The sequence below is a fragment of the Leptosomus discolor genome, chromosome 6 (genome assembly GCF_034619465.1).
Source record: "Leptosomus discolor isolate bLepDis1 chromosome 6, bLepDis1.hap2, whole genome shotgun sequence".
NCBI classification, from domain to species: Eukaryota; Metazoa; Chordata; class Aves; order Leptosomiformes; family Leptosomidae; genus Leptosomus; species Leptosomus discolor.
The window spans coordinates 15,236,397-15,263,342 of NC_141396.1; the positions used below are offsets into that span (position 1 = coordinate 15,236,397).

Here is a 26,946-nt window from a genome sequence, read left to right on the forward strand (position 1 = left end):
TTTGTGGTACACCTGTCTACCCCTCAAGAGCCAGACTAAATTTACCAATGCCTTTGCTATAGGTCACCAAGTCAGGTAGTAGCTGCTTATGTAGACTGACTGTACTAGTTTCTTCAAAGGCGTTTGTAGCTCAGGTTTGGTTTCCAAAGTTGTGCAGACTATTGATATCTGAGCAGTTACATAGTTCAGTGAACAGAATTAATGAGTGTTCTTGCAAAAGATCTTTTGGGTGGGAGGTGCAAGGTGGTGTATATATACTAATAGCAGGTGCTGGTGATGGGTGTATGTGTGTGATTAACTGTTTTGATTAAAGAATCTGACCCCAGTAACTATGGGCTGACTGACTATGTAGTAGTGAATACTAATGCTATTTAACAAGTAAAATACTAGTATGTAGTTGAATTAATTTTTTTAAAACCAGAAGATGGGGAGTTTTGTGTGGGGGAAAAAAAAAAGCTATATGAGAAGTTGGTTGAGTATCTTTGTCTCTGACAAGCTAGTGATTGATTGATTGTGGTCTTGGAAGTTCATTAGGTTTTGGGAAACATCAGCTTTGTATCTTGGAATAACAAGATGCTTTTTTTTTAAACAGGTGCAATGTTTCACATGCTTTTGCTATGTATAATTGGCTACTGACTCCTGGGTTCACATTCAGAGCTTAAATTTGGTTTCTGTTGTAAATACTAAATGGTGATAATATTTTCTGCTGCTACTGTTATTTCAGGGTAGATGAACTAGAAAACAGGTTACAGGAAGACATAAAAGGAAGGGAAACTGATTTTTCGGATGGAGAAGATGAGAATGCTAGTGGAGATGAAGGTATTTCGGAAGAACACAGGTACTTCCAACTCCAGAACTAATTAAATCTAATTCTTCACTTTTCTGTCCTTTCTTTCTAATCTCTGTCTCTTTCCATCAGTTGTTGTTAATATGTTTAATGTGAATCATTTCTATCATCTTTCACGGTTGGGTGGGTTTTCTTTGACATTACTGTATTTTAACAGTTTGGCTTTCACATAAGACTGATGTATGTTCATCATCTGAAAATAACTGTCTCAACCAGCAAATAGCCTTTCAATGTTTAAATTCATAAAAGCAATTTTGAATTTTACAGGTTGTTTATAAAGAGGTTTTCACTAGTAGCTGTTGCCATACCTGACTACCACCCTGGAGAAGATATATTTGATTTATCAAGCTCTGGGAAAATCTTCAATCGACATAACCTTGATGTGAGGAATTTTCACTTCATCCCTCAAAATCCTATAGAAAAGCTTCTTCTTAGGTAAGAATATCCTCTTCACTCTGTTGTGTTTACTTGTATCATTTTCTTCAATGTTAGCAGTTTTTAGGATAAAATAATATCTTTGCATGCAAATGGGCTCTGTCTTACTAAGTAGGCAATACTGTCTTCCCCTGGAATTCTCCTTTCCAGGTTAGCTTTACAGGATAGTGACTCATTACTTCAAGCTTCCTTCTTTCCTCTTCTGAAATTCTTGAAAGAAATCTTAAATGAGACATAAGGGGAAAAAAAATAGGTGTTCTGGCCTCTTTTGTATTTCTGCTGTGTTGGGCTATCATTGATAATCTGAACAATTTGAGGAAGATAAATGCAGAAGTGAAATGTTCTAATGAACAAAAGCTTAACTATCCCAAGACAGAAAGAGGACCTTTGTAGTGAACTGATTTGTGACCCACTAATGTTGCATTATGTCTGATGACAGACTTCTATGTGTTTTTGTCCTGTGTGGGCCTGGGACTTAGGGCTCCACCTGATGAGGACTACAGAAAGTTGTGATTTCTGACCTTTGTTGATTTGGTCACTGAGCTAGCAGTGTGTCTGTGTGCATATACACAACTGCTCTGTAACTCATAAGGATTTGAATTCGATATTTGAGGCTGTCAGGCTACAAATAGCTGCGGAAATTCTTGACTAATACCACAAGTGCAAATCCTGAAAAATTCTGGTTATTTCAGTTGGCATTTTATTTCAAACTTGGATCAGTGAAACTGAGAGAATTCATTTAACCTTAAAGGATTTTGTATACGTGTGTGTGCTTTTGTAGCTGTTAAGAGGAGGGTGGCTTCTCCTTGTCTCTTGAGGAAGTGGTGTTGTGATACACTCCTTTGGCTTCGGGCTATTAGTGTGTTTTGAAGATCTTGAGGATATAAGCTTTAGAAGTGTCTTGTAAATCAGTGACTGAAGGAATGAGAATTAAATTAATTATCCCTTGCAGAAGGCAATTATGATTTGATTGCTTATGCATTTTGCCCAGTTGGCACAGCTGGCGTGTACTGTCTGTCCACTTGGCACATGGATGTCTTCGTAGCCACTTGCTCAGTCAGACAGGTAGAGGGTATATGGAGAAGTTGGGAGACAGATCTTTCAAGAGAGCTGCCTGTTTTAGTAGATTATGGGAATAGAGGGGACTGAAGAAGGGTATGTGGGAAACTGGATATCATTGATTCAGCTGTTTATGACATACCTAACTTTCTAAAGAAGTCTAAAGCTGAAATAATTCGGTAATAAAAATGACTGTTCTTCCAACAGCTACTTCTTGCACCTCACGAATTTTTACGCAGTCAGATCAGACTATTTGATTTTAATTGATTTGTTTGCCTCCAGACTCTTTATTTAAAAGATGATTTTAAAAATTTCAAACAATTTTTTTCCCCTTTTCTTCTAAAAGTTTTGGTAAAGGTTACTGGATAGAAAAAAAAAAAAATCTTATTCACTGGTCTCATTGAGCATATCAGCCTGTCTGTGTAAACAGGCACAATGGTTCATAGTACAATAGTGTAAATCAATATTTGTTTGAAGCTATTGTTCTATAGTAATACAAATGTTTCCAAATTATATAGTATGGCATTCTGGAGAAAAATGTGGTTGTTCTGAGTAACAAATAAGGTTTAATTACTGTAGTATTTCATATAGGTGAGAGCATAAGAATAACATCTGTTTCAGATGTTCAGATCTTTATTTGCTGTTGATGATGATCTGAGGGGTGGGGAAATTCTTAGGCTTTTGTGGAAGTGCTGTATCAATGAGTAAATGATTTTTCTCCTCTTTCCCCACCCTCATCTTTGTCTTACAGTTCTGGTGTAACACAGCAGCTTGCTTTAGCTATTAATGGGTTTCTGAGTTCTGCTTACAATTGTATCTTGTGTCCCGTACCAATTCTAAAGTGGCTTTTCCAGGTAAGACTATGCTACTCATGCAGTTATACTTTTTCCAGTAATAATATTCTTTCTGGAAGCCAGTTGTGGCAGGGATAATCAGAACAAGTTTGTGAATCTGTTGCGTTAGGTTAACAGCTTTTAAATCAAAAAAACTTTTTTCTGGGGTTCTGATTCGTTCTCAAGTCTGAAATTTGATTGTCACTAGGGGTAAGACACTAGGGATAGCTTCTTCTCCATGCTTTCTGAGTGACTGCAAAGCTGCACGTCTCTGTCCATCTTCATATGTGTTACTGCCTTTGAAAAGGGCACAGTACTTGCTAGGTGAGAAGAGACTTCAGGATATAATAGTATGGGCCAAATCACAAGAGAATATTAATCTTATTTCCTTCCACCCTAAAAAAACCAAACCAAAACAAAAAAACACAAAACAAAACAAACAAACAAAAAAAAACCACAAAATATGTGCTGCAGTATGCAGAAATGTAGAAGTAGCATTTCTACATATATCACCTTCTGAGTCATTTGGAAAAGGTTGACTTGCATTATGGCTCAGGAAGAAGTTTGGAGCTATTCTCAAAGGAAATATGGTGGCTGTCTGCTTTCTGGGTGCCTGTGTTGGTGTCTAAATCCCCAGGAATTTACACTGTTCTGTTACTCACAAAAATGCCCCTCTCCACTCTCCATTCTATTATTTGCCACATTCTAACTGTGCCTGAAACAAAAAAGAAAGCTGGGCTGCCTCTGAAATTGCAGCTGAGGTCTGTTGACTGGCTTTCTGCTTTTGCTGAAAGGGAAACATTTTGCTTCTCCGCGTCCCTCCCTCCAGACAGTAAAAAGTCACCTTCCGCCCCTTCTGTGAGCCCTGGCGTTCCTCTAATAAGGAGGCAGCATGAGCCAGTTCAGCTTACTTACAGAACAGGAAACTGTCCAGCACCTGGGGGAGAAAAAGAAGAGTTTTTTCTGCTGGGCTAGTGAAGTGCTCTTGGAAACCTGAACTGTACTTTGTAGTCGTATTTTTGTAGTTAAGAGTTCTGTGAAAAACTAAGAATTCGTTGTTTCGGTTTAGAATTGTATATGTTCAAGTCGCCCGTGACTGGAAAAGCTTGTAATTGACGGTGTTGCCCCTGCTCCTGATCAAGGAGTTCAGTTTGATCACAGATGCAAATGGGTTCCAAGGGAATACATGATACTTTCCCTTCTCTTAACCCTCATACCTTCTTATGAACCAAGAGATTCCACACGGGGTTACAGTATTCTAATACTGCAAATAATTAAAGTATTCATAGCATCTGTGCACTACTTGAAATAATCAATATTCACAATATTCTGGTCTCCTTGGTGTACTTTCCTTTAGAGGCTTTGGGGTTGGTAATTTTTTTTTCTGTTACTGTTTCTTATTTTATTTTAACAAAGAGTTGGTTTTGTTTTTTTTTTTTAATTAAAAGAAAACTGATGCCATCATGCAACTTGGTGTTTGACATGTAGCTGCTTTTCTCTCCACAGATGATGTCTGTTCATCCTGACTATTATGTTTCCACCCAGATTTTAGACAGATTGATGGAGATAACACTAAAAAATGGTGAGAATTTGAAGGATGGAAAATATGCCACCTGAATTAAGGCATTTCCCTTTTGTTAAGTATAGAAGGGTATGGGGCGGGGGGGAGTAGAAGGCACTGGCTCTGTTCTGTGATTCTGGCATGAATTTAGGTTTTTCTGTTACTTACGTAATGCACAAATGCTAGGAGTTGGTCTTCACTGAGTGTGTGCAAGCTGTACCACAGGATGTGGTCCTGGTGAGTATTTGCAAGGCAGTGCATCCAGTACAGAGCCTTTTAAACTCACTGATGTTATTTCACAAATAGATTTGACCAGTCTGCTGAAAAGTTTACTTTCCTTTCCATCTTTTACTTTGGAAGATGCAGAAATCAGTTTCATAGCTTAAGGCCTACAAGATGTTTTTCACATAGTCATACCCAGTCTGTTGCACTGCATCGTTTACTTTCCAGATAAACAGCGAAAGTGAAAAGAATGATACACCTGCACAAAAACACTTTCAAGAATCTGCTTCAGCCTACACTGCTGCTTGTGTCTGGTGTTTTACCTTCCTTCATCTGTACTCTCAAATGCTTCTCCAGTACGAGTTCCTTTGTGTGTTCTCCATGTCTTCACTTTATTCAGATCCGTCCAAAGTCACCAATTCATTTAATCCTGCCAGTTAATATTGTTAAAGTAATGCCGTTTTCTTGAAGTACTTGCTCAGGTCTGTCCAGATTGTACCTCATATTTTGCATCTTGTTTGTAATCAGACTGTGAGCTGATAGGAGAGGTAGTGTAGCCTCCTTCATTTTGTGCTTTGCCGGCATTAAGCTTGATTCTGAATGAATAGTTGAAGCTGTAGAATGAGCATTCAAAGAATTAATGCCAGCAGATCTCCAACCTCAGAGCAGGATCAAATAGGCTACAGTTGTTCCTGGGAAGTTATCTAACCACTTTAAAATTGCCAACTGTAGAGTCTAAAACGTTCTGAGACATTCTGTTACAGTGCTTAACTAAGGATGCATCTTTTTTGTTGTTGCTTTTTTACTGAATTGAACGTTGAGATCTGAACCTGCAGTTCTTGACTGTTATGTTCCATTTTGTTTGGGTTTTTTCTTACAAACTTAGCTCTAAGACACAAAATTGACCTAATTCAGACTTCTAGAGACTTATGTCATTGTTTGGAAAACACTGTGTCTAGTTTGATGTTACCTTGCTAGTTTAGTGTCCCATAGAGAATCCTCTGTACAGTTCGCAGACTTTCAGATACAAGTCATCGTACAAATCACCCCTTTCCGCAATCATAGAATCACAGAATGGTTTGGGTTGGAAAGCACCTTAAAGACCATTTAGTTCCAACCCCCTGCCATGGGCAGGGACACCTTCCGTTAGACCAGGTTGTCCAAAGCCCCATCCAGCCTGGCCTTGAACACCGCCAGGGAGGGGACAGCCACAGCTTCTCTGGGCAACCTGTGCCAGTGTCTCACCTCCCTCACAGGAAAGAATTTCTTCCCAATATCTAGTCTAAATCTGCCCTCTTTCAGTCTGAAATGGTTACCCCTCATCCTATCACTCCACTCCATGATAAAGAGAGTCGTCCCCCACCTTCCCTGTAGGCCCCCTTGAAGTACTGGAAGGCTGCTATAAGGTCTCCCCAGAGCCTTCTCTTCTCCGGGCTGAACAACCTCAACTCTCTCAGCCTGTCCTCACAGGGGAGGTGCTCCAGCCCCCCGATCATCTTCCTGGCCTCCTCTGGACCTACCTGAGCAGCTCCATGTCTGTCTTGTGCTGGGGGCCCCAGAGCTGGACGCAGTACTGCAAGTGGGGTCTCCCCAAAGCAGAGTAGAGGGGGAGAATCACCTCCTTTGACCTGCTGGCCACACTGGTTTTGATGCGGCCCAGGATGTGATTGATGTTCTGGGCTGCAAGCTCGCATTGTTGGCTCATTCAGTTTTTCATCCACCAGTTTTTCATACTCAGTTTTCATATTCATTTTTTCATCCACCAAATGAGCACTGTTTCTTATTTCTATCAAATAAGTGAATTCCACCTGTTTAGCACTTCTGTTCTAGAAACCTTGCCTGTTTTCTAGTCGTCTTTAGCTCCACTTCCAGTCCCACTGTGATAACCCCCTCTTACCTGTACCTACACAGAATGGTAATTTATGTATTCTTGAAAGTAAATATTGCCTCCTTGCTTATTTTTCTGTTTGTGATGAGAGCACACTGTGAGGGAAAATGGGTGGAACTTTATAAAGTATAAATTCTCCTGTTACATAGGCAAGAGGTTCCTCTAGCATAAAATACTGTGTTAGACTCCTTCCCCCCCCCCCCCCATCGTTCTGAAAATAATCGTATTGTTCAATGTACCAGCTCTTCTGAGATGGGGGCTGGTAGAATTGATGCAGACTGGTGAGCTTACTTGTTTCCCTTAAAAGGAACTAATGCTAAGAACTAAATTTAAAACTAATCCACTCCATGTCTTTTACTTGTAGCTTCCATCAGTGATGAACAGTCTAAACCATGGATTCCTTCACTAGCTGACGTGTCAGCTGTTTTTGTCAATATGGGTGTTGCGTTTAGATCTCTCTTTCCATTGCAGCATCTTCAGCCCGGCTTTAACGAAAGTGATATTTTGTAAGTGTTCTCCTTTTGATATTTATTGCTTAGATCCTGTGAAAACAAGCCTTGTGCTTAGAATGTAGAATCAGAGGGTTCTCCTTTATTTCCCTCCCTTCCATCAAACCATTCTGCTCTTTAAATTCTCAGCTCAGGTCTTAGTAAAAGTAAATAAGCTAAAACTTCAGACAATGCCTGCCAGGCAAGGATTCAGCAAACCAGAGCATTGTCCTTTGTCCTGCAACTTCCTCATGGAGGTTTACAAGAATTGTTGCCTAAGTAGCTGGGCAGAATTGCAAGTAATTGGTTAGAGGCTGAGATAGATGTGCGTGTGCGCTACGTAACTGAGGATTGTTTTGATTTGAAGGCATTTTGAAACATGCAGGTGTGTTGTTTTTCCTTCAGTTTGATGCAAATAAGCCATTGTGAGCCTTTAATTTGTTGATTTATTGCTCAGATTAGTGTCTCTCTTATTAGAAGTCAGATGCAAGAAACAGTGAGTAAACAACAGCCAAGAAGAAACCTAACCTCTGCCAGTCCAGCCTTCTCCAGTCTACCAGAAAACAATTTAATTAATGTGGTTAAGGTGAGAAAACTCCAGTTGGTGTGGGAGGGGGTTTTGTGGGTTGGGGGTGGGGGTGTGGGGTGGGGCGGGGGGGTGAGGGGTTGTTTTGGTTTTTAGCAAAAACTGCGGTGTCTTAAACTAGTCCCGGGCATGTTTTGTGAGTAGATGCTATCCTGGGGTTTCAGTTTCACATTCAGCAGAGATTATTGCAGGCTTGTTGCAAACTTTAGTTTCCTGACTTCCATTGGCTTCCCTCAGACTACACAGTTCTGCTGCCTCCCTTTTCCAGCTGTGGCACTTTATCCAACATCTTTCTTCCCTCATGTAGAAGAAACTATGCATTTCTGTGTCCCAGGGGAAATGGGAAGGGGAGTGATGTTGGGTGGTATGTTTTATGCTGCCTCAGTGTATTACTCTGAGGTATGCATTCAGTCCCCATGCAGCACAAGGGGAGTGAGGTGGGAACTCGTGGAGGGCAGGTGGAGCAGGGACTGACTCTTCTGTGGAAGTGAGCTGTTAGGTCCACATGTTGTGTCCTGTGAGACCGTAGGCTGAAAGTGCTGGTCACACTTCACAAGCTAGTTCTCTATGATTCAGGGTTGTATGGTGAAAATACCGACTTTATAACTGATTTCAGAGCTCCTTGTGGGAGTACTGGAATCCTCCTAACATTTCTTTAGAGATCTTTACTTATAAAATCATTTAGTTCAAGAGGAAGCACTTGGAGCATATCCACCAGGGGCAGAATACGCGTCTCTTGATTAATTTGTGTTCTCATTTACACACATATCCCATATTGTAAGTAACCCATGTGATAATACTTGGTTGGGGGAAAAACCTCTTGATTTATGTTTTCAGTATTACTTGTGTATTTAGAAAGTCTGTCAGTCTTCCGTTCAGTTGGATGAGGACTATATGTGCAGTGGAGAAAGATCTTTCCTACTCCTGTGATGTAACAGGGCATATTGCCATGTTCAAAAGATGAGCCTCCAGCAGGTATGAAAAAAACCAAACCAAACAAAACAGCACAGCTACTGGGAGATGTCAGTACACAAGTGTTGCAAGAACAATCATTTGAGGTACATTGTAATGTGAGGGGGAAAACTTAAGTTCTCATCATACTTTAAGCCAAACCAACTTCAGATTTTGATGCTTTTCATTTCTTTTAAAGTTTCTAGGTTTCTGTACAACAGTAATCCAAGGTGGATATACCGATCAAGAAATATTGCTGCTGATTCTACTGCTATTTAAAATAAGCTTGGAGAAACAGCTAAAGCAAATTCCTTTGATGGATTTTCAGTGCCTTTTCATAAAGCTTCTGTTAAGTATAGAAGACTGGAACACAAAGGTAACTTCATAAATAATTTTCTTGTGCTAGATTTATGAAACTGCAGCTTAATTTCCAAGAAACTTCTGAAGTTTTCATTTTTTCTTGACATATCAGAAAAGTACTGCTTGAAAATGTGCTATGAACAAATTGGGAGCTTTGGATTTGGGAGGTGGGTGGGTATACCGAGAGGGTTTTTGTCACATGACATCATGCTTGCCTGTCCTTTTCTGCAGGGGAACTGTTGTATTGAACTTAATCTTATATTTACTAAAATAGCTGTATGTTTAAAATGACTCTCTGAAAGAATGAGAAAATGATTACACTAAGCTGATAAAATGTCATTAGAAGCAATGTGACCTCAACTATCCTGCTGTAAAATAATATTTAGCAGACTTAACTGCAGGTACAATGCAGAAATATCTTCATGCACATCATCTGTTACTGGATCAATTCCTTTTAAAGTTGATGCTGTGTGTGTTTCTAGGGAGTAGATGTGTACTCCTTCTGAAATAAAGCACATGCCCACCATATCTGTTCGTCAGTATCCAGATTTTTTGTTGTTGTTGTTCTAAAGATGCCTGAGCTCTGCGTGGCAGTGAGTGAACTCTCCAGTCATCACCATAATCTCCTGTGGCTGGTTCAGCTGGTGCCTAGCTGGATAATCCGTGGACGGTAATGACACTGTAACATCAGAAATATGTCGTGTCGTTAACAGCCGATTTATTTGTATAAGCTTGAAGTCTGATAAATGCAATAGGTATTAAATTTTCTTTGGGTGATTCATGTCTGCTTTTAAGTGTCAGTCTGTTAGGAGTTCTGTGTCTTTGAAGTGAATAAATTACAATGTGTCTGACGAGGAGAATGAATTGGGTCCTCAATTTCAGGCTTGGAGGCAAATATCTAGCAATGTTTATTGGTGGAGAAGGAAAGCTGCAATGAGATAAGGGTACTTATGTTTTACTAGCCTCTTTACTAGTTTAATAGCACCCATATTCAGAAAAATCCAATTTAATAGTTGTAGGCAAGTTTATGTCTAGGGAAGCCATGCATAGCCTCATATACTTTGTAGAAACAGGATGGATTTAAGAAATTCTCTGGAAAAGAAACTTTTTTAATTCTTTTTCAGGGAAGTAAGAAGACGTCTTAGCCTAGTGATAATTTCAAAGCTTCTTAATAAAAAGCATATAGAAATACCTGATGACAGTGACAACCAGGTACTGCATACGTGTTGTGTGTGTATAATTTGGAAGTTTAGAAAACATGTCTATGATTGTGTTTGTGTTTCATGTTTTAATACTGTAAGCCTATTTTCAAGAACTTGCAAAATGTCCAATTAGTAATTTTTAGTTTAGATTAGTATTAGAAATACACTGGCACACGTGTGTAACCTGCATGTTCTGCAGCTTGTAAGTGCAGTACTGTTTATGTGCCTAAATGTTCCTTTTGGACATTGGAAAGAGGTCTACACTTCTCTCGGTCTTCCTGTTGTGTTTGTCTAGAGTCACTCTTCATTATCAATAGTGTCAGTCCTTTGTTGAGGCAATGTACAAACGCTTTAGTTTGTGAGTAGTCAAAAATTACCCAAAGCGTGAAAACTTCTGTTTTAATTAAAAATGCCTTTTCTGTTCTTGTCTTAGTGGACAAAGAATATTGTAGTGTCACTCCGTTTCCAATTGTCTGTTGCTAGTAAACCAGTCCGATTTATTAATGTTTGTATCTGTAGATGTCTCTTCTGTATCAGTTTCTGGTGTACATGAAACCTTCTAATCTACTAAAGAAGATGAGAGAACAACTGGAGCAGCAGAATGCCGATGGAGAGCACCTTCATACAGACCTAGAACAGGAGGTATATAGCTGATGGTGCTTTTTTGCATTTGTCCTTTTGTGTATCTTCTATGATTTTGAGAAAGTTTCTGTTAACTGAGGACGGTTCTGTACGTGGAACTGTATGTACGCTGCTTTGTTGCCGTTCATCTGTATAATGAAAATATTACTAGTGTTAAATCTTGATTATAGTCAGGGAGGAAAGAAACAAGTAGTGTGTGGTGGAGGAAGCTGCGTTAGGCTGTTTCACAAACTGGGAAATCATCAGATTTTCTGAATGGCTAAGTCACATGGATGTCTTGAGTCCTGTCTTCTGTAATCGAGGACCATCCTCCCTCCCTTCTGATGTAATCAGTGGAAACTGTTTGATGCTGAGCCAGACCTTCATCTGCAGGCTTCTGAAAGAGATTTATTAATCTTTTCTCATAAACAAGTATTAGAAAGATTTAATATTTCCTTCCATCTAAAAATTGAGTATTGGTTTGGTTATTTGGGTCTATCATGGAATGTCTTAGCAAGTATTTTGATCGGGATGTAGATAATGGAAAAATAAAGCCAACTGCTGAATTCAGTTCTCAGTAAATAAAACTGCAGAAACTGCTGTAGATTACTTGGGTAACTTAAACCAGTGTAATACCATTTTAAAATGTTTCTAATATATGGATGTTGTGATCAGTTATTTAGGTGAATGCATAGACATACCTGTCCGTTGGTCTGGCTGTTGGAGGAATCATTCCAGAAAGCAAAGATAGTGCTATATCTAGATGTGAAGAGTTATGATTGTGCTTTGACTGCTAAAGCTCTTTTGATTTCTCTCCAGGCATACTACCTAACCTACGTCCTCCTTCATCTAGTCAGTGAGGCTAGTTTCTTTGATGTTGTAAATTCTAATCAAAGGGTAAGTAACTTCAGTGGCTAGATCTTTCGTTTTTAAGACTGTTTATCATGCACACTTGCTCTGTTTTGGTAAGAGCTGTCATGTGATAGAAGGCCGCCAGTGAATAATAGCACTGGGGGAAACTTTTGTTCCGGGGCAAAGTAAATGCAGAAGAGCTTTCTGTGCACTTACTTCAGAGAAAGAAACCTCTTCTGCATTTCTGCAGAGGGAGCTACCTCAAAACATAAGGCTGTGGATCAGCAGACATGTATTTTGATAATCTTCCTCAGAAAGCAACTGGAGATTAGCTCCACACAGAAATTCTAAGAACTACGATGATCCTATGAACTTGTGAAGTTCTGGAGTTTTCCAGTCTAGAAGAAATCCACTTTGAAAATACCCAGTAAAATGTATTCGAACACGTGACAGTTTTCTGTGCTGGGGCGCAGCCGTGCAGCACGTGAAAGCTGAGACTGTATCTCTTCTGTCCTCTGTAGTGTTGGTTCCATAGTGCCATGGGACGTGAACATCCATTAAGTAATACCTTCTGCTTAGCTTTTCAGTAATTCTATTCAGATTGCTGTAGTTTTTTGCTGCAAGGTGTTTGTGTGCACCTTCTGCCCCACGGAATCACTCTTGGCTCTTAAGAAATCTGTCATAGAACTGTTTGAGAGAGGTGAAGCAGTAATGTTTGGTTCCATTTCGGAGCTTAAGTGTCTCAGTTTCCTACTCAATGCAAAAAGATAATCACAGACTAATCTGAAACAAGACCATGTTTGATAAAGGAAATAATTTTCTTGCTACATTATATTGTGATGATCTTTGGAGATTTGTTTTTTACGACTGCCTTCCTGAAGGTTTGTGGAGAACTTGATCTTTTTTTTGTATTTTTTTTCTTAATGTCTATTTCTTAATGAAGAAAAAGTCTTATTCACTGACCTGTGATGGCTACATCGAGTGGCAAGAGGGGTGTGACTGAATATTGTGCAGGCTGGACTTTGTATAAAATCGCTGTAACTATTTCGTTTCTGGTCCTCTTCCAGTTAGATGGTCTTGAGACACCGGCAAATGTTTTTAAATAGAATTTCAGCACATCTCAGCTGTTCTGTAGAGCAGAGCCTCTTTGAAGCTGTTCAGTGAGGGACTGAAAACAGAAATTTTATGAAGAAATTCACAGAATGTGAAAGGTCTTGGGAGCTATTATCAAGACATTATAAGGTTGCAAAACTACTTTATTAAAGTAATCAGAGATTGAGAGGAAAGTAAAAGATCAGTGCATAAACCTTGGATATGTTTTACATGTTCAGGCAGTTCCTACAAACGAAAACGACCTGAGTCGTCATTAGTGAAAAGGTTATTTTTAGCTACTGTAACTTTAGAACTTTTTTTGATGCTAAAAGATTTGAATGGCACTGCACTTGCTACTTTGGGGACGGAAAGGATTTACAAATTAGTTAGTAGGAACTTTAACATTTGTAATGTGTAGCTCTTTAATTTGAAACTGTTTTTTAAAGCTCTTAGACCTGGTTTGCCAGGTGCGTGCTAGCAACTGATAGAGGATCTTGTGATCTTGTTTTCTTTCTTTTCCCTCTTCCTGCCTGTATATTTCTGAGAAAAACCTCAGTGAACTATATAATTTTTCAATTGACATAATATTTGAAGAAAGCTTTTAGTTTTGACATGGAGGATTTAAATAGCTGTACACTTTTGTCTTTATTTAGCAACACTTACTGAAGCTTTGTGGTGCCTTAGATAAGCACATAAAATGTGATATTAGGGAAGATGCAAGGCTGTTCTATCGAACTAAGGTAAGACACCTAAGTTGGGGGGTTTCTTTTAGTTTGGGGTGATTTTTAGTGGTGTTGATGTGTGTTGTTCCCTCATCCCAGCCCTAGAAATTCTGAGAGTTCCTCTTGGGTTTGTTGTGTTGTTTTTTGGTTTTTTTTTTTTTCTGGTTTCTCTATCTGCATCATATCTTTGTGTGTGCATAAACTTAGGCCCGTTTCAATGCAGTGAAAATACTCTGGTTTTGCTAACAACGGGACTCTGAACACTGTAAAATGCGAGATTGCAGTCTTTTCGCCAGGCATCTCAACTTCTAGACCCACAGAGTTGCTCTGTTTCTTTTCCTGGCAGTCACTGATAGTTGACTCTACTTTTAAGAGCAGAGGCTAGATTCAGGGCAGGATAGAGAGGACTGAAGAACTAGCCTGTCTTGCGTGTGTGTCTGGTTTATTTTCAAATTAATGAGTTAATGTTGTGGATTTAAGCCAGTAGTGTTAATGTGTGTGATGTAGCATGGGGCTTGGATAATTGCCTTTCATTTGGTTTGTGGTGTGGGGCTTACTAATGGTAGTCCTAATGTTGTGACTTTCATGCTTTGCATGTCGTTGTAGCAAACCAAATCAGATCAGTGATAAAGTGACCGACCTCAGCCTTGAAAAGCCTTGTCTGCTTCAGCTTTAAATCAGACATTTGCAGTTGTGTGCATCCTTGCCTCTCAAGAAGATTTTTCTTTTCTATTCAGCCAGATTGGTAGAGCATGGGTCCTTTTTAACAGTTACTCTTGCCTTGGATTTTTCTGTCTCAGGTCACTTTCACTTTTGTTTCTATTGCCCTTGCACTGAGAGGGGAAAATCTTGCTCTGTTTTTCCCCATCACTTGATTTGCATAATAGTACAGAAACTTCCAGAGGACTCTGCTGTGCAGGGTTTTAACGTAGCACATGAAGCAAATCTCAGTTCTGGATGGTTTGGATTAAACACCTGCTTGTGATGGGTTAGGATAAAGTACAGTTTTGTGTAAGGAATTCATTTCAGAAGCAAACATAGCTGGCTTTTGTGATTGCAGTTGCAGGCACCTTTTCTAGGTACGAGCAGACTTGTGTAACAAACCCAACTCCCCTGAAGGATGAGGTGGGTGTTTGGAGGCCAGAGGCTTGCATGCTGATTCCAGACACTTAACGTGGGGAGTCATGTGCCTGTCATGTGTTTGTGGGGAGTACATGACTTTGAATTCAGAGTCCCAAATTACAGGGATCTGGTTGGAGTTGAGCTGGTGGTACTTTGTGCTAGCTGTAAAATTGTTCCCTCCCAGTAAACCTCGGGTGTTGGGTTATCCAGGGTTTTATGAGTTTGGGGCTTGGGGAGGAGAGAGGGGGTGTGATTTTGGCTTTTTTAACATAAGTGGCTAAGTGAATCAATCTGAATTTGCAGGTGAAGGACTTAGTTGCTAGGATATATGGCAAATGGCAAGATATGATACAAACCACTCGGCCTACTCAGGTACTGTAATGAAACCTTTTTCTCTCTTTTCATACTGCAGGGTGCATTTAACCCTTTTTTTAGCATTTGAAAATAGCATATTCTTTTAGAGATAATTTTTTTTCCTTCATAAATGGCGTGGCTGTGGAATACACTTAGATGCATTAGAATAGATTTTAATTAAAATTCTTAATTTTCTGGTTTCAGTAAAACCAAGATTTCATCTTTATCCTTAGAAGTGCTTATTTTGTAAGTAGCTTGTGTAATACACAAAAATCCTGGTACTGAGTCAGGTCACAGGGCCTGTTTCTGATTATAGCTATTAGCAGATGCGTCGAAAAGGACGTTTGGGCAGGAATGTGGTGATGCACTTCCTGCTGTGGTCTGGCAGCGTGTGACTTCGGCTCCTTGAGTCCAAGGCTCTATCCACAGATGTGTAATGGTTCTTGGTAACTCCTCCCCCTTCGGATGTGTCAGATTTCATGCAGTGATTAGGCAAAGCATTGCGTGCTCTGTAAAAGGATGCCGTAGTAAGTAATCGTAGAACAGTCTGGGTTGGAAGGGACCTCAAAGACCATCTAGTTCCAACCCCCTGCCCTGGGCAGGGACACCTTCCACCAGACCAGGTTGCTCCAAGCCCCATCCAGCCTGGCCTTTGAACACTGCCAGGGAGGGAGCAGCCACAGCTTCTCTGGGCAGCCTGTTTGCCTTCATGGTACCTAGCCTTGGTGGAACAGGTGGATCGTTTCTACTGCTATCCAGAGTTCAGAGCTGTTTCTTCCAGTCTAGGGTTGTAAGGTTTCTTCTGTAATGTGGTCAGACCAACTGCTTGAGTCCTGTCTTGGAATATAAAGCTGCCTCTCTTGGAAAAGCTTAGCTTTCCGGTAATGCCATGTATCACTTATATGAAGTTTAAATCATACCTGTACGCTTAGTATTGATTTCAGTTAAAAATTGTGTAGTCAACCATATGTCTGTAAAGACTATTAGTTGTTCCTAGCAAAGTGCGAAAAACTTCATCGTTTGTAGTTTTCATGTATGTTTCTTGTTATAGGGAGGGAAGGGACTTGGACAATAACACATGGCTGCAGAAACTTCTTAGCAGTTGATGAAGGTTGATAATGAAGCAGCTCTTCCGGAGTTGTTTTTGGGGTTGATTCACATATGGGGAGACTGACAATTGTTTCTGAATAAAATTCTAGGGCCCTGCAACACACTGTGGTGATCTCAAGCTAAGCACTTTCCTGCTCTACTCTTTACTTCTGTCATTGGTTTTCTGACTTGTTTACTATTTTGTTTTTACTCTTCAGGGAAAACTACATGACTTCTGGGAGCCAGATTCATGAAATCTTGCCTAGTTCAGGGAAAATAACAGAAAAACTCTGAAGCCAAGGGAGACGTAGAACAAAGGAGCTTCACCTTGATCGGAACAGAAGAAATTAGTCACCTGAATTAGAACTTGAGCTTGTTTCAGACAAACATAAGGATATAACAATGGTTAACATTGCTCTTGCACTACTTCTGAAAAGTGGAAGTGGGTAAGCTGAAAAAAAACCCCAAAACAGCTATTTGTATAGCCCTGCCTGAACTGGCTACAAATATTTTATCATTGAAAGCTGAGGGAAGTTTTCTTGTTTCCATTGTTAATCACATGACATACTTGAAAAATGTGTCTTAGTTTTCTTGCCAGCACACACCTGCAAGCATTGTTTTAGAATGGCCGGGAAAGAACTGCCCTGTGATGTGGAATGAGAATTCAGAAACAGTGTTAGACCTCTCCTGTTGTGAGCAGGTGAGGAAGTGGTTCAGAACTGGGCTGAACACCAGAATTGCCTGCACGTGTTAATCTGCAAAGCAGAATTGGTATGACCATCCAAAGTCTAAAGAATACAAAATACAGCAGTTGCATGTGAACGAGTGACTGCCCTTGTGTTCGCTTCAGGGTGGAAACAGAGCTTAAGAGTGGTTGTTGCCCAGACAGGTGAAGTGGATGCTGCTTTGCTCTGTGGTTGTGTTTTATCAAATAACAAAATATAACTTGTTATTACGGTGATGGATTCATTTTAACTGAACTTCCTCATCTTCAGGCATTAATTTATTTATGCAGTGAATGTGAGTGCACAGGAAGTGTTTCTATAAGCCCAAGTTATAAACGAGATCTTATTACACCAGTAGTGTGGTTGTCCTGCTCTTTAAGGAACAAACGCATCTGTATTTGTTATCTGGCTTCGGGACTTTCTCTTAAATGGAGAAATACTAATCCTACAATATCATCTCAGTGGAGATTTGAGGAGATGAGCGTTTGGTCCACCGGTGTGAAAGCTGTACGGGGTCTGGATTCCTGCGTGTGCAGCCTTGCTGCGCGCACAGCACGTGTGCAGAGCTTGGGGCGCTGGTTGTGAAGCGGCCAGCGGAAGATGTGGTCTCCATCTGTGCTTTCCATGCCAATGCCAGCGTTTAAATCTCACACTGGGGTTTGTCTGTAGGATGTCTGTAGGTATGAAGAGGTAGTTAAGGTATTGGGTCAAGCACCAGCTGGGATTCCCTTAACAAGTGAGATTTTTATAATATCAACACGTGTGTTTTATAATACTGTTACCTTTTAATTTTTGTAGATTGCCCTGTCTTGTTTTGTATGACAAATTCCCTACAGCATTTCAAGATGAGAATGTAAAATAAGGCTTAGAAAAGAACAAAACAAAACCAACCTTCGGATTTAAGTATATATATATTACATATGAAGGAACCGCTATAGAATGGTCACATGTCTAACAGGGAAGGTGTTTTATTTGCAAATTCATATTAAATGTTTTATCTTTCATTTCAAGTGTTAGAGAGTTAGCCTAAGACTGCAGCGTCTCTGTGCCCTTCACAGGATAATCAGCTTATCTTTGTTCAAACAAAAGTTATGCTCGTGGCATTGTCTTTTGGGGGGAAATCCCGTTTTTAAAATCTCAACATGTCATTTAAGAATTGGAAGAATCTACCTCAAAGGGTGTCTTTGTTTGGCAATAAAACTGTTTTAGTCTAAAAAAAAAAAAAAAAAAAAAAATTTTAAATTGTGGTGTTATATAGGTGTGGCAACACCATCCTTTGCCTGTCTTTGGTAGTGTGTCAGTATTCCCTTTGGGAGCAGTTTCTCACTGTTGAATATATTGTATGTAATTTTATTAATTTTTTTCCCTCACTAATTTGTATAAAGTCTTAAAAAAAATGCAGAATTTGTTTACTGCGTGTAATGTGTATATATTTTCTTACCATGTGAAGTTGAAGTTGCTGTCATGTATATTTTGGAGAAGGAAAGGGGAGGGGTTTAGATGAAGAGCTTTTGTACTGCAGTTCAAAGCACATTGAAACTGCTGAGGTTTTTTTTCCAGGTGAAATAACCACTTTGATATTTACTTTTATTTGATAGAACAGTGGAAAAATAAAACCAGACATGCTTTTCTAATTAAATGTCCCTGGACAAAATGGGCATGCCTCAGCTCTGTTTCACAACAAATGGCTGCGGATCCTGTTTTGGTCTCAGGGCACGGTGTAATCCTTAGGTTCACAGCTGATTAGCTCACTATAGATGGAGAAAGTCTTGAAATCATTCTCAGCTCAGCCAGTTGTGTGTTTTTGTGCTTAATGCCTGTGTATACATTCTGGCGTTTTCCCTCTCTCTCCTCCTCCTGCTTTGTCCGAACTTTTCTTCCATCTGTTTCGGAGCTGAGTAGTAATTCCCCAGTTGCTGGAGTCTAGACGTAGGTTGAATTGGAGTTCATCAAAATCCTTACCGAGGTGATCCCAAAGCCTTGCTACAGAGCCTTTACCAGGGACTGCTGGGCTGAGCGCTGCTTCAGGACTCCTGGAAATGAAATGGCAAACCTGCTGCTGCTGTGTTTTGCCGAGTCATTTACTGGCCCCCATCCAGAAGCCACATGGATTGAAAAAGGCTGTTTGCACAGTGGATGTCTTAACTGCTTTGGTTGTCTTCAGATAAGCACTTTGCACTGACGTTTATCTTTTGATATTGTGTTGGCTGTATTAAGAGCCATGATATCTCATTTCATGTGAAATTAGGTGCACTTTATTGCAGTAACCACAGTCAAAAAATTAAAGGATGAATATAAAATACACATTTGTGGCTCTTTGCCTTTTTTTATTATTTTCTGACAAGCCTCTGTATAGCTTAAAAAAAAAAAAAAAAAAAAGCTTCTGTCTTTAAGTTGCAGAAACCTGCCAGCGAAAATATAATCGTATTCTCACTGCTCCCGTTGTGGAACTTGGTAATGGACGGGGATTTCAGGAGTGAGTAATGACTTGCAGGTAGGCCTGGCTGAAGGTCAGTAGGACATGTACGCTTCATTGACGTGGTGGCTGCAGGAACTCTCCCAAGTCCCCAGAGCTGGTGGTGGTTGCGTTGTAAATACCTTCGGGAAAGGCAAGCGGCTGGAAGTGCGCCGCTATTACTGGCGGAGGAGCTGGTGAGGTTGCTCTGTGATAGGATCTTGGAAGTAGCGTTTCAGTGTGGAAAAAGACTTTTTTAATAATGAGGGATGGGTACTGCAGCGTGAACTTTCTGAGCGCAGACGAGCCAGGTCTGTCTCCATCGACTGGCATCGTGTAGCAGCCAGTTCTGGGTCTCAGAGATGGCCCAGCCCAGGGGTGGACACCAGGCACGTGGGCTGCCAGAGAGACTGGGCTGTCTCTTGGAGATTTGAGCAAGCACTTCTGGTTGGGTTACAAAGAGGATTCTTCTGCTGACCCTGTTGCTGGCAGGAATACCTCAAGCCACAGAACTAACACTGGTCTCGTATGTTTGTTTTTCTTCTTTCCCAGAGAGCTGTGTGTACAGCGTAGTAACCCTGGCTTGGGTTCATGTGTTGGTTGGTTGGTTGTTTTGCTTCCACTGGCTTCACACACTGTGTGACTTTCTGTTCCTCTGGAAGGGACAAATCGGAAAGGGTGCTGCTGGAGGTGACCCTCCTAATTCTTCTGGGGCCTCACTCCTTGGGCTTATGAGCTTGAGAAACTTCTTGCCCAAGTGGGAAGCCCCCCGCTGTGCCAGGGGGGCAGCTGTTGGCACTGACGTATTAGTGCTTGTTTCTGCATCCTGAGAAAGAGAAAAGGCTCTTGGGACTGGCTGGTGTGGGGCAGAGAAGGGGCTTGGTGAGCTGGTAGGAGCCTAGGCAGCTGCTGTGGGATCCTCCCTTGGAGCTCCAAAGGAGCTGACCAGAGAGGTCAGACAGTCATTAGTGGATTTAGCTCATTCCTTGTGATTTAAGTTATCAGAAGGCTCTTAATGGCATTCAAATTGCCATTTTCCCATCCTCCCCCCCACCCCGCCCCCCACCCCCTGGCCTGTGAAATACCTTGATGCTTTGCCAGCTTTACCGGTGGGGCCCCTTCTTACCTAGTGTTGAAAAGCGCTTTCAGTCCTGGGGAACAGCGTGGGCTGCTGGCGGGGAGGATCCTAGAGAAAGTAAATTCCTCGAAGGGCTTGTCCTTGTGGAGGTGCTTTTAGTTTTGCCTGACTGCTGCTTTTTTCAGCCAGTGCTTCCTCGCCTTTGCAGGAAGGAATTTAAAAGGGAATGTTTTATCTGGTATCAAAAGGAGGGCTGGGTGGTGAGAGAAGAAAAACATTCACATCTTCCCGCCTGGATATTTTGGTCTGGATGCTGAAAGCTGGTCCCCATACTTGCAGGCTGCTGGTTAAGGTCTATTTTCAGGTGACTTTTAAGTGGTGTTCAGATATGTTGTACTTCTTTGAATGCCTCCCCTGTCTCTGCGTGGTGAGCTGCTGTGAATGTTTCATCTCCTTCAGCTTCCCTACCGCCTCCCAGTTCCCCATAGGGAGGTCATAGGGGAGGGATGGAAACTTGAATGGAATTGTTCCCTTCGTTGTCATCAAGGCGTCTTTGCCATCAGCCTCGGGGGAGACCTAAAGCTTTTTAAGGCAGGTTTGGCTCGTATGGTGTGTAGGGGAGGGCTCCTGGCCACAGGATACCGGGCCATTTTCACACACCCTTCTCCCAGTGCTTCCCTTTGGGTTTGCATTCACCACTGCAGCTGCCTGAAGCCGGGCGAGTGATGCTCCTTCCCTCTCGCAGAGAGAAGCAGAAAGGGTAAATAGACTTTTGCTGCTTTTGTGCTACCGGGCGAGTCCTTCACCCCAGCAGTGAGTGCTGCAAGCTGGTGCTCGGCTTACAGGCTCCATGGCTTTGCCTCTGGGTCTGGGGCTCTCTTCTCTCAAAGCCTGCTTGGAGATGAAAGTCCTGGCTCTCGGAGGGCAGGCAGGAGCAGGGGGTCCCTTTCCTCTGCAGGCTGACCACCAGGCTGGGGCTGGAATAAGAATAATAGCTTAAAGCTGCCAGGCTTGGCGGTGGGGAGAGGATGGCTAGGCATTAAGTTTCATGCTTTATTCATGCTGCAGGCTTTTATAAAGGCAGCATAAATCATGCAGGATGGCCGTGGGCTCTTCAGATGGCATCATTCGGGCTCTCGGACACATTAATCTGCGTGCTGGAAACTGAACCTGTCCCCTTTGCCCTAACCCAAGCTGTGGGGAGAGGCTTGGCAGACGAGGATGCCAAGATGCTGCACTGCATATCAGCTCTCCTCCACGTTTGTGGAGCGCTGCCTGCCTCCCCTGTGTACTAACCTATTTTTTTTTTTTCCAGTATTTTGGGCTCCAGCATTGTTATGGTAAGGTTTGCACAGCACAACGTGTTTTTCCCTCCAGTCGATTTTCTCTTATTAGCCCATTTTTCCTCTTGCCCTCATTCTGTTTTTCCCCGCAGTACGTGAACACCGTTTGCTGAGAAACTGTGTCAGCCTTCCTCGTAATTAAGAGTCTGGCAGGAGCCAGCGCGACAGTCATTTTGGAGATGACGCTTCCAGTTTGGAGCTGACAGTAAGCTGGGGTGCTGCGGCAGGGGCTCGGTGCTGGGGATGCGGGGATGTTCTCCGGCTGAGCGGGGCAGTGGGGCAGGGGGACCCAGGAGGAGCCCGGCGCAGGAGCAGTGAGTACCCTGGGTACATCTCAGCTGGGGTATTTAAGCTGTGTCTTCCTGAAAAGCAGCTCCAGGAATGGTTAAATTCTAGGTTGTATCGCAGGTTTAGCTCCTTGGGAGGGAATCTGCATGTGTGTGTATAGGACAGGAATAAATAGCAGTGGCCCCAAGTCAGCTGCATGTCTCCAGCTCAGAAATAGTTGTAATGTTGGAAAGTAAGATGGAGAGCTCGACAATCAAATGGCCTAAAAAAGGGTAAATAGGGAGAAGTTGTTCAATGGTGCTCTGTAATTTGGCTTCAGACTCGGTATTTCTTTTATTAGCAGGAAGGCTCAAAGCAAACAAAAGGAGACAGGAGCTGGGGATCTGCTTGCCTCAGGATGCTGTGGATGCTAAAAGCTTAGGGGTTCAAAGAGCGTTTCACGGCAGAAAAATCCATCAGGGTCTATGAAATCAAAGCGGCCATCCCTGGCTGAGAAAGCTTCAGGCTGCTGATCCCTGGAGGGTGGAGTGTGTGCTGGGGGGAGGTAACCCCGCTCCTGTAGCCCTGTAAGGGCTAGGGGTTTGGTCCAGTGTGGTGGGCTGCCTGTGTGATTTACGTGAACGGCTGAGGGATTTCATGTCGTGTCACCTCACAGTTGCCAAACTGTCTGTCCTGCACACAAACGCGTGTCTCCTTCCACTCCTGAGTTGCTGTTGAAGGTGCTGCCAGCCCTTGCTCTGAAGGAGCCTAGTGAGGTGTTTGGCATCAAATGGCTCATGCAGCTGAAGAAAACCCAGTGGCTTTTTTTGATCTTTCTAATGACACTGCAAGGGAGACTAGGAAAACAAGTCGTGTGGTTCAGGAGCTCCAGCAGAACACAATAACACCCAACCAACCACACACCAAAGCTGGCCTCCTTCCTCTCCCATCCCATCCATAGATGTTTTCAGCTAGGGAGAGGTAAAAATAAGGGCGTTTTTTTAAAAAAGTTCTTCCTGTGTGGTACCTTCAGAAGAGAATTCAGCTTTTTCCCCTCTCTAGTTGCTGTGTCAGCTTTGCCTCTTGGGGGCAACCTCGCCCTGCTCCAGCTGGGAGCGTGGCTTCTGTCATTGTGAAGACAAAAGGGAGCTCAACGTGCTTGGGAGATGATGACTCACTGCTCATCTCTCGCTGCCTTTGCATTAGCAGGTCAATTTTGGCAATCGAGGTCGTTATTTGCTGAAAGGATTTAAGGAAAGCCGTCAAGGTTGACTGTTTGCAGCTTTTCAGAAATGATAAGATTGGTTCTTGAAGGTCCCTTTCCAGGCTTGGAGCCCTTCAAAGGTTTTCCTGCCCTGCTGTCCTTCTCAGAGAGGAGGGTGGCATGGAAGGACACGTGTTTTGTGGCTCTGGTTTAATGGACAGATCGTAAATCTGTGTGAGGAAGATTTATGGTGGTTTCCCTGCTCTTCTTTTGCCTGGGATCCCTTGGACTATTGCTAAACCCACTGAGTAGTGCTGCAGTTGCTCTGACTCGTATATAGGGGAGAGAGCAAACGTACTGCTAAAACATGTTTTAGCCCCGTGTTCCTGAGCAGGCATCCTATACAAACCCTGTCCATAAGTAACCATTTGCATTTAGTTAAAGGGCGTTGAGGTAAAGGGAGTATTATTCATGCTTCGTGCTGTGGTTCCTAATGGTACTTTACACGCTGATACGACCTACAAAGCTTGTTGTTTCGTGCCTGCAGTGCTCTGATGATGTTCTTACCCTGAGGGTCAGAAACGACAAGAATAAACGATCATGACGGGTGTCTTGCAAATCCCCGCTCCCTCACCTTAGAAGTGTCCTTGCGAGGGAGCAGCTCGGTGACATTGCTGGCGCAGGCAGAGGGGGAGGCAGCGTGCTTGTCTGGCTGTGGGAGGCCAATGGGGTGGCCTTCATGTGAGGTGCGAGGGCAGATCGACTTATCTGTATCCCTGTTCCACCTTCTCCCCAAAGCGCAGGGATGCAGCTGGGGCTGGGTAGGGGGGTTGGCCCAAGCCCAACACATGCAGGAACCCCCTGGGAAAGCACTGGCGAAGGAGGCTGGAGCGAATGGGGTTAACCATGGACCTTGGAGCACAGGGACTACCCAAAAGAGGGGTGTGGGACGCTGCAGCGCGTTCCTGCCCGATGAAGGACTGTCAGTCCTGCTGGGACAGCAGCTCCTGGCTCCAACCTGCCTGGGTGCTCGGACAGCAGCGACAATGCAGCTCATTAACCCAGCCCTTGGGCACACACTCTGCTGGCCTTGACACTGTCCTTCGTAATAGCTCCTGCTGCTTCTTTCCCTCTTTTTTTTTTTTTTTTTAAATAAAGGTCAATTAGTTGTACGGATATGCAGGAACATGAATCAAAGGAATTTAGCTGACTCTCGAATGTGCCACTTGCACAGAGATGTGCTAAAGCACCAGGACGTGATGGATGCAGCCTGCTTGGAAAACACCTGAGGACAAAAACTGCTTGTAAGGCATCTCGCCGTAGCTTCCCAAAATCCGATTACGCAGGGGGAGAAAAAAAAATAAATCAAGTTTTGGAATACATTAACTCAGTTGAACAATACAGGGAAAAGGTACCAGCGAAAGGCAAATCAATTCCCAAAGGCTGCAGAGAAATTTCCCTGTCCTGGAGCTTCAGAGCGAGGTTGGCTACACTCAGAAGAGTTATGTTTCACCTGAAATATTTAGCACTGGGGAGTTGAAATGCTCTGTGTATCTAAGGAGCCCACGAAAAATCTGCTTACAAGGAGATTTTAGAGGAACCTTGGGCTAATGCCATGCTTTTGATGGGTTAACCCAGAAGTTTGGTTTTTTTAAAGAAAAAACAAAAGCATGGCAAGGATAAGGCTCTGGCCTCTGTCACAGGGAAGCAAAAATTACTGTGTAATGAATGCCGGGCTGCTTCTGGGACATAGGCTGATAGATCTGTTGTTAGGAGGGAGATGTTTCCATGGCAAAACCATCATCCTAAATGGCACTGTAACTCAGCAGAGAAGCGGCGATGGCCCTGGGGACCATCTTCCTGGTCCATTCTGAGCATCCTTCCAGGGCAGGCGGGAGCACAATGGCAGGGGGGATCACGGCAGCTCTGTGCCGTTGCCGCAGCACCCGGGCTCTGCCGGCAAGGCTGTTGGCTCAGCATTTTTCAGTGCTTTCTGACTTTAAAAGAAAATAAAAGGCAAGCTTGAAATAGCTTATTTTATCTCAGCAGACAAACAACTTGCTTTGAGCATCATTGTTACTCAGGCTAAATTACTTTTAGACGGTTTTGATGACTGGGTAACACTTTTCAGCTGTTCATTCTGTAGCACCCTGCTGGGGGACAGTCCCTCTGCAAAGACCAAGGACTTGGATATTCTTCCTGACGTTCGTTTGGCTTTATTATTGGATATGTGATTCCCTGTGGTAGAGATGTTTTCAGCTAAATTTACAGCTACAAGCTATTTTCTTTGCATAACGGGATCTGTTTCCAAACAGGGCCGGGAGGCTGGCTATGCGTGGAGCAGTGGGAGGTCAGGGATGTAAAGGAGAAACTCTGGGAGATTGAAGGTGACAGTCTAAATCCTCTCTGCGCTAAGGTTGACATTACCATAGGGCCAGAGGGATTTTAACCTGACATTTGTTACCTGTACCTTTCATTTCCCTTGTAATGCATGGCACAGAGCTGTGACTTGCAAAACGATCCCAACAGGGACACAGTTTGCAACATCAGCCACGCAGTTCTCCCAAATCCCTCTTTCCACAGCAGGCACAGCTTTCACATTTGTTCCTGAAGGCAGCTTTTAAGCCACTCGCCTTCACCGTCTCCAGGTTTTGCAGCGCTTTTAGGACATGTATTTTTAAATCCAAGCTCATAAATTTTGGAAGCTCCTCTCCTTTCCCCACCCCCTCACCCCTATCGAAGTGTCAGAGCTGAAGAAAAACAGTGAGAGTGATGGATGCACCCGGCTCTGCTTGCCAGTGCTCTGCCCGCGCGCAGGGGGTTATTTACTGCGCTGCTCGGGTGGTTTCTTCTTCGGTGGCAGCGATGGCAGGGTTTGGGTTCGGTGCTGGGGAAGGAGAGGCAGGCTGTCCACGGGTCAGCTGAGCTTTGGGCTGGAGCAGGCAGGGCTGGGGAGAGGTTGCTTGGGCAGGGGGGCTCAGATGGCCAAAAGGTGAAGCCATGGGGACGCGGATCCTGGGTGGTGGCTTGGCGCAGAGGGTGGATGCTGGGGGCCATTACACCCTCCTGGCTTTCGCTCTGGGGCGATGTGCTTTAGCTCACCTAAAAGGACAGATCTTAAAAGCCACTGGTGTTTCCCCAGCCCCTGTACAACCCCAGGGATGTGCGTCGCTGCCCTTGGCAATGTGCGGCAGGGACCTGACCTGCCATGCAGGTGAAAACATGGGGCCGTACCCCGGCCTCAGAAACAGAAAGAGAGATCCCTGTGCTCTCTATCCAGGCTGGAGCCTGCCTGCTTTTACTGGGAGCAGCTGGGATGATGGGCAGAGGGTCTGCCGGTGCCCATCTGAGCCAGCCACTTCTTCTGGGGCTGGAACTGTGGCTCTACCCCTTCCCTGCCTGCAACCACCTTGGTCCTGCTCCTGCCCCAGAGCTGGGACGAGACGTTGTGTCGAGCTGCCTCTCCCACAGGTTTCCCAGTGGCTGCTGGCATTTGCCCCCCCGTGCTGCAGGAGCATCCCGAAGAAGCCCTGCCTGGTTGAAAGGCAGGTCAGGAGCCTGCCCTCCCACAGTCTTGCCAGCCCTTCCCC

At 43.1% G+C, this 26,946-nt stretch overlaps 1 protein-coding gene across 3 annotated transcripts in view; it reads left to right on the plus strand.

The window, feature by feature from the left end:
- SLF2 (SMC5/6 complex localization factor 2) overlaps nucleotides 1-16,812 on the plus strand; it is a 30,561-nt gene extending 13,749 nt beyond the window's left edge. For all 3 annotated transcript variants that reach the window (XM_086466521.1, XM_086466522.1, XM_086466523.1), the window contains exons 7-20: nucleotides 725-838; nucleotides 1,115-1,282; nucleotides 3,093-3,195; nucleotides 4,681-4,756; nucleotides 7,210-7,351; nucleotides 7,811-7,919; nucleotides 9,070-9,246; nucleotides 9,803-9,900; nucleotides 10,355-10,442; nucleotides 10,952-11,074; nucleotides 11,873-11,950; nucleotides 13,651-13,737; nucleotides 15,145-15,213; nucleotides 16,503-16,812. In XM_086466521.1, coding sequence (XP_086322647.1) covers nucleotides 725-838; nucleotides 1,115-1,282; nucleotides 3,093-3,195; nucleotides 4,681-4,756; nucleotides 7,210-7,351; nucleotides 7,811-7,919; nucleotides 9,070-9,246; nucleotides 9,803-9,900; nucleotides 10,355-10,442; nucleotides 10,952-11,074; nucleotides 11,873-11,950; nucleotides 13,651-13,737; nucleotides 15,145-15,213; nucleotides 16,503-16,538 — 1,468 coding nt within the window. In that variant the 3' untranslated portion in view covers nucleotides 16,539-16,812. The remainder of the gene's footprint in view (nucleotides 1-724; nucleotides 839-1,114; nucleotides 1,283-3,092; nucleotides 3,196-4,680; nucleotides 4,757-7,209; nucleotides 7,352-7,810; nucleotides 7,920-9,069; nucleotides 9,247-9,802; nucleotides 9,901-10,354; nucleotides 10,443-10,951; nucleotides 11,075-11,872; nucleotides 11,951-13,650; nucleotides 13,738-15,144; nucleotides 15,214-16,502) is intronic.
- The last annotated feature ends 10,134 nt before the right edge of the window (nucleotides 16,813-26,946 follow it).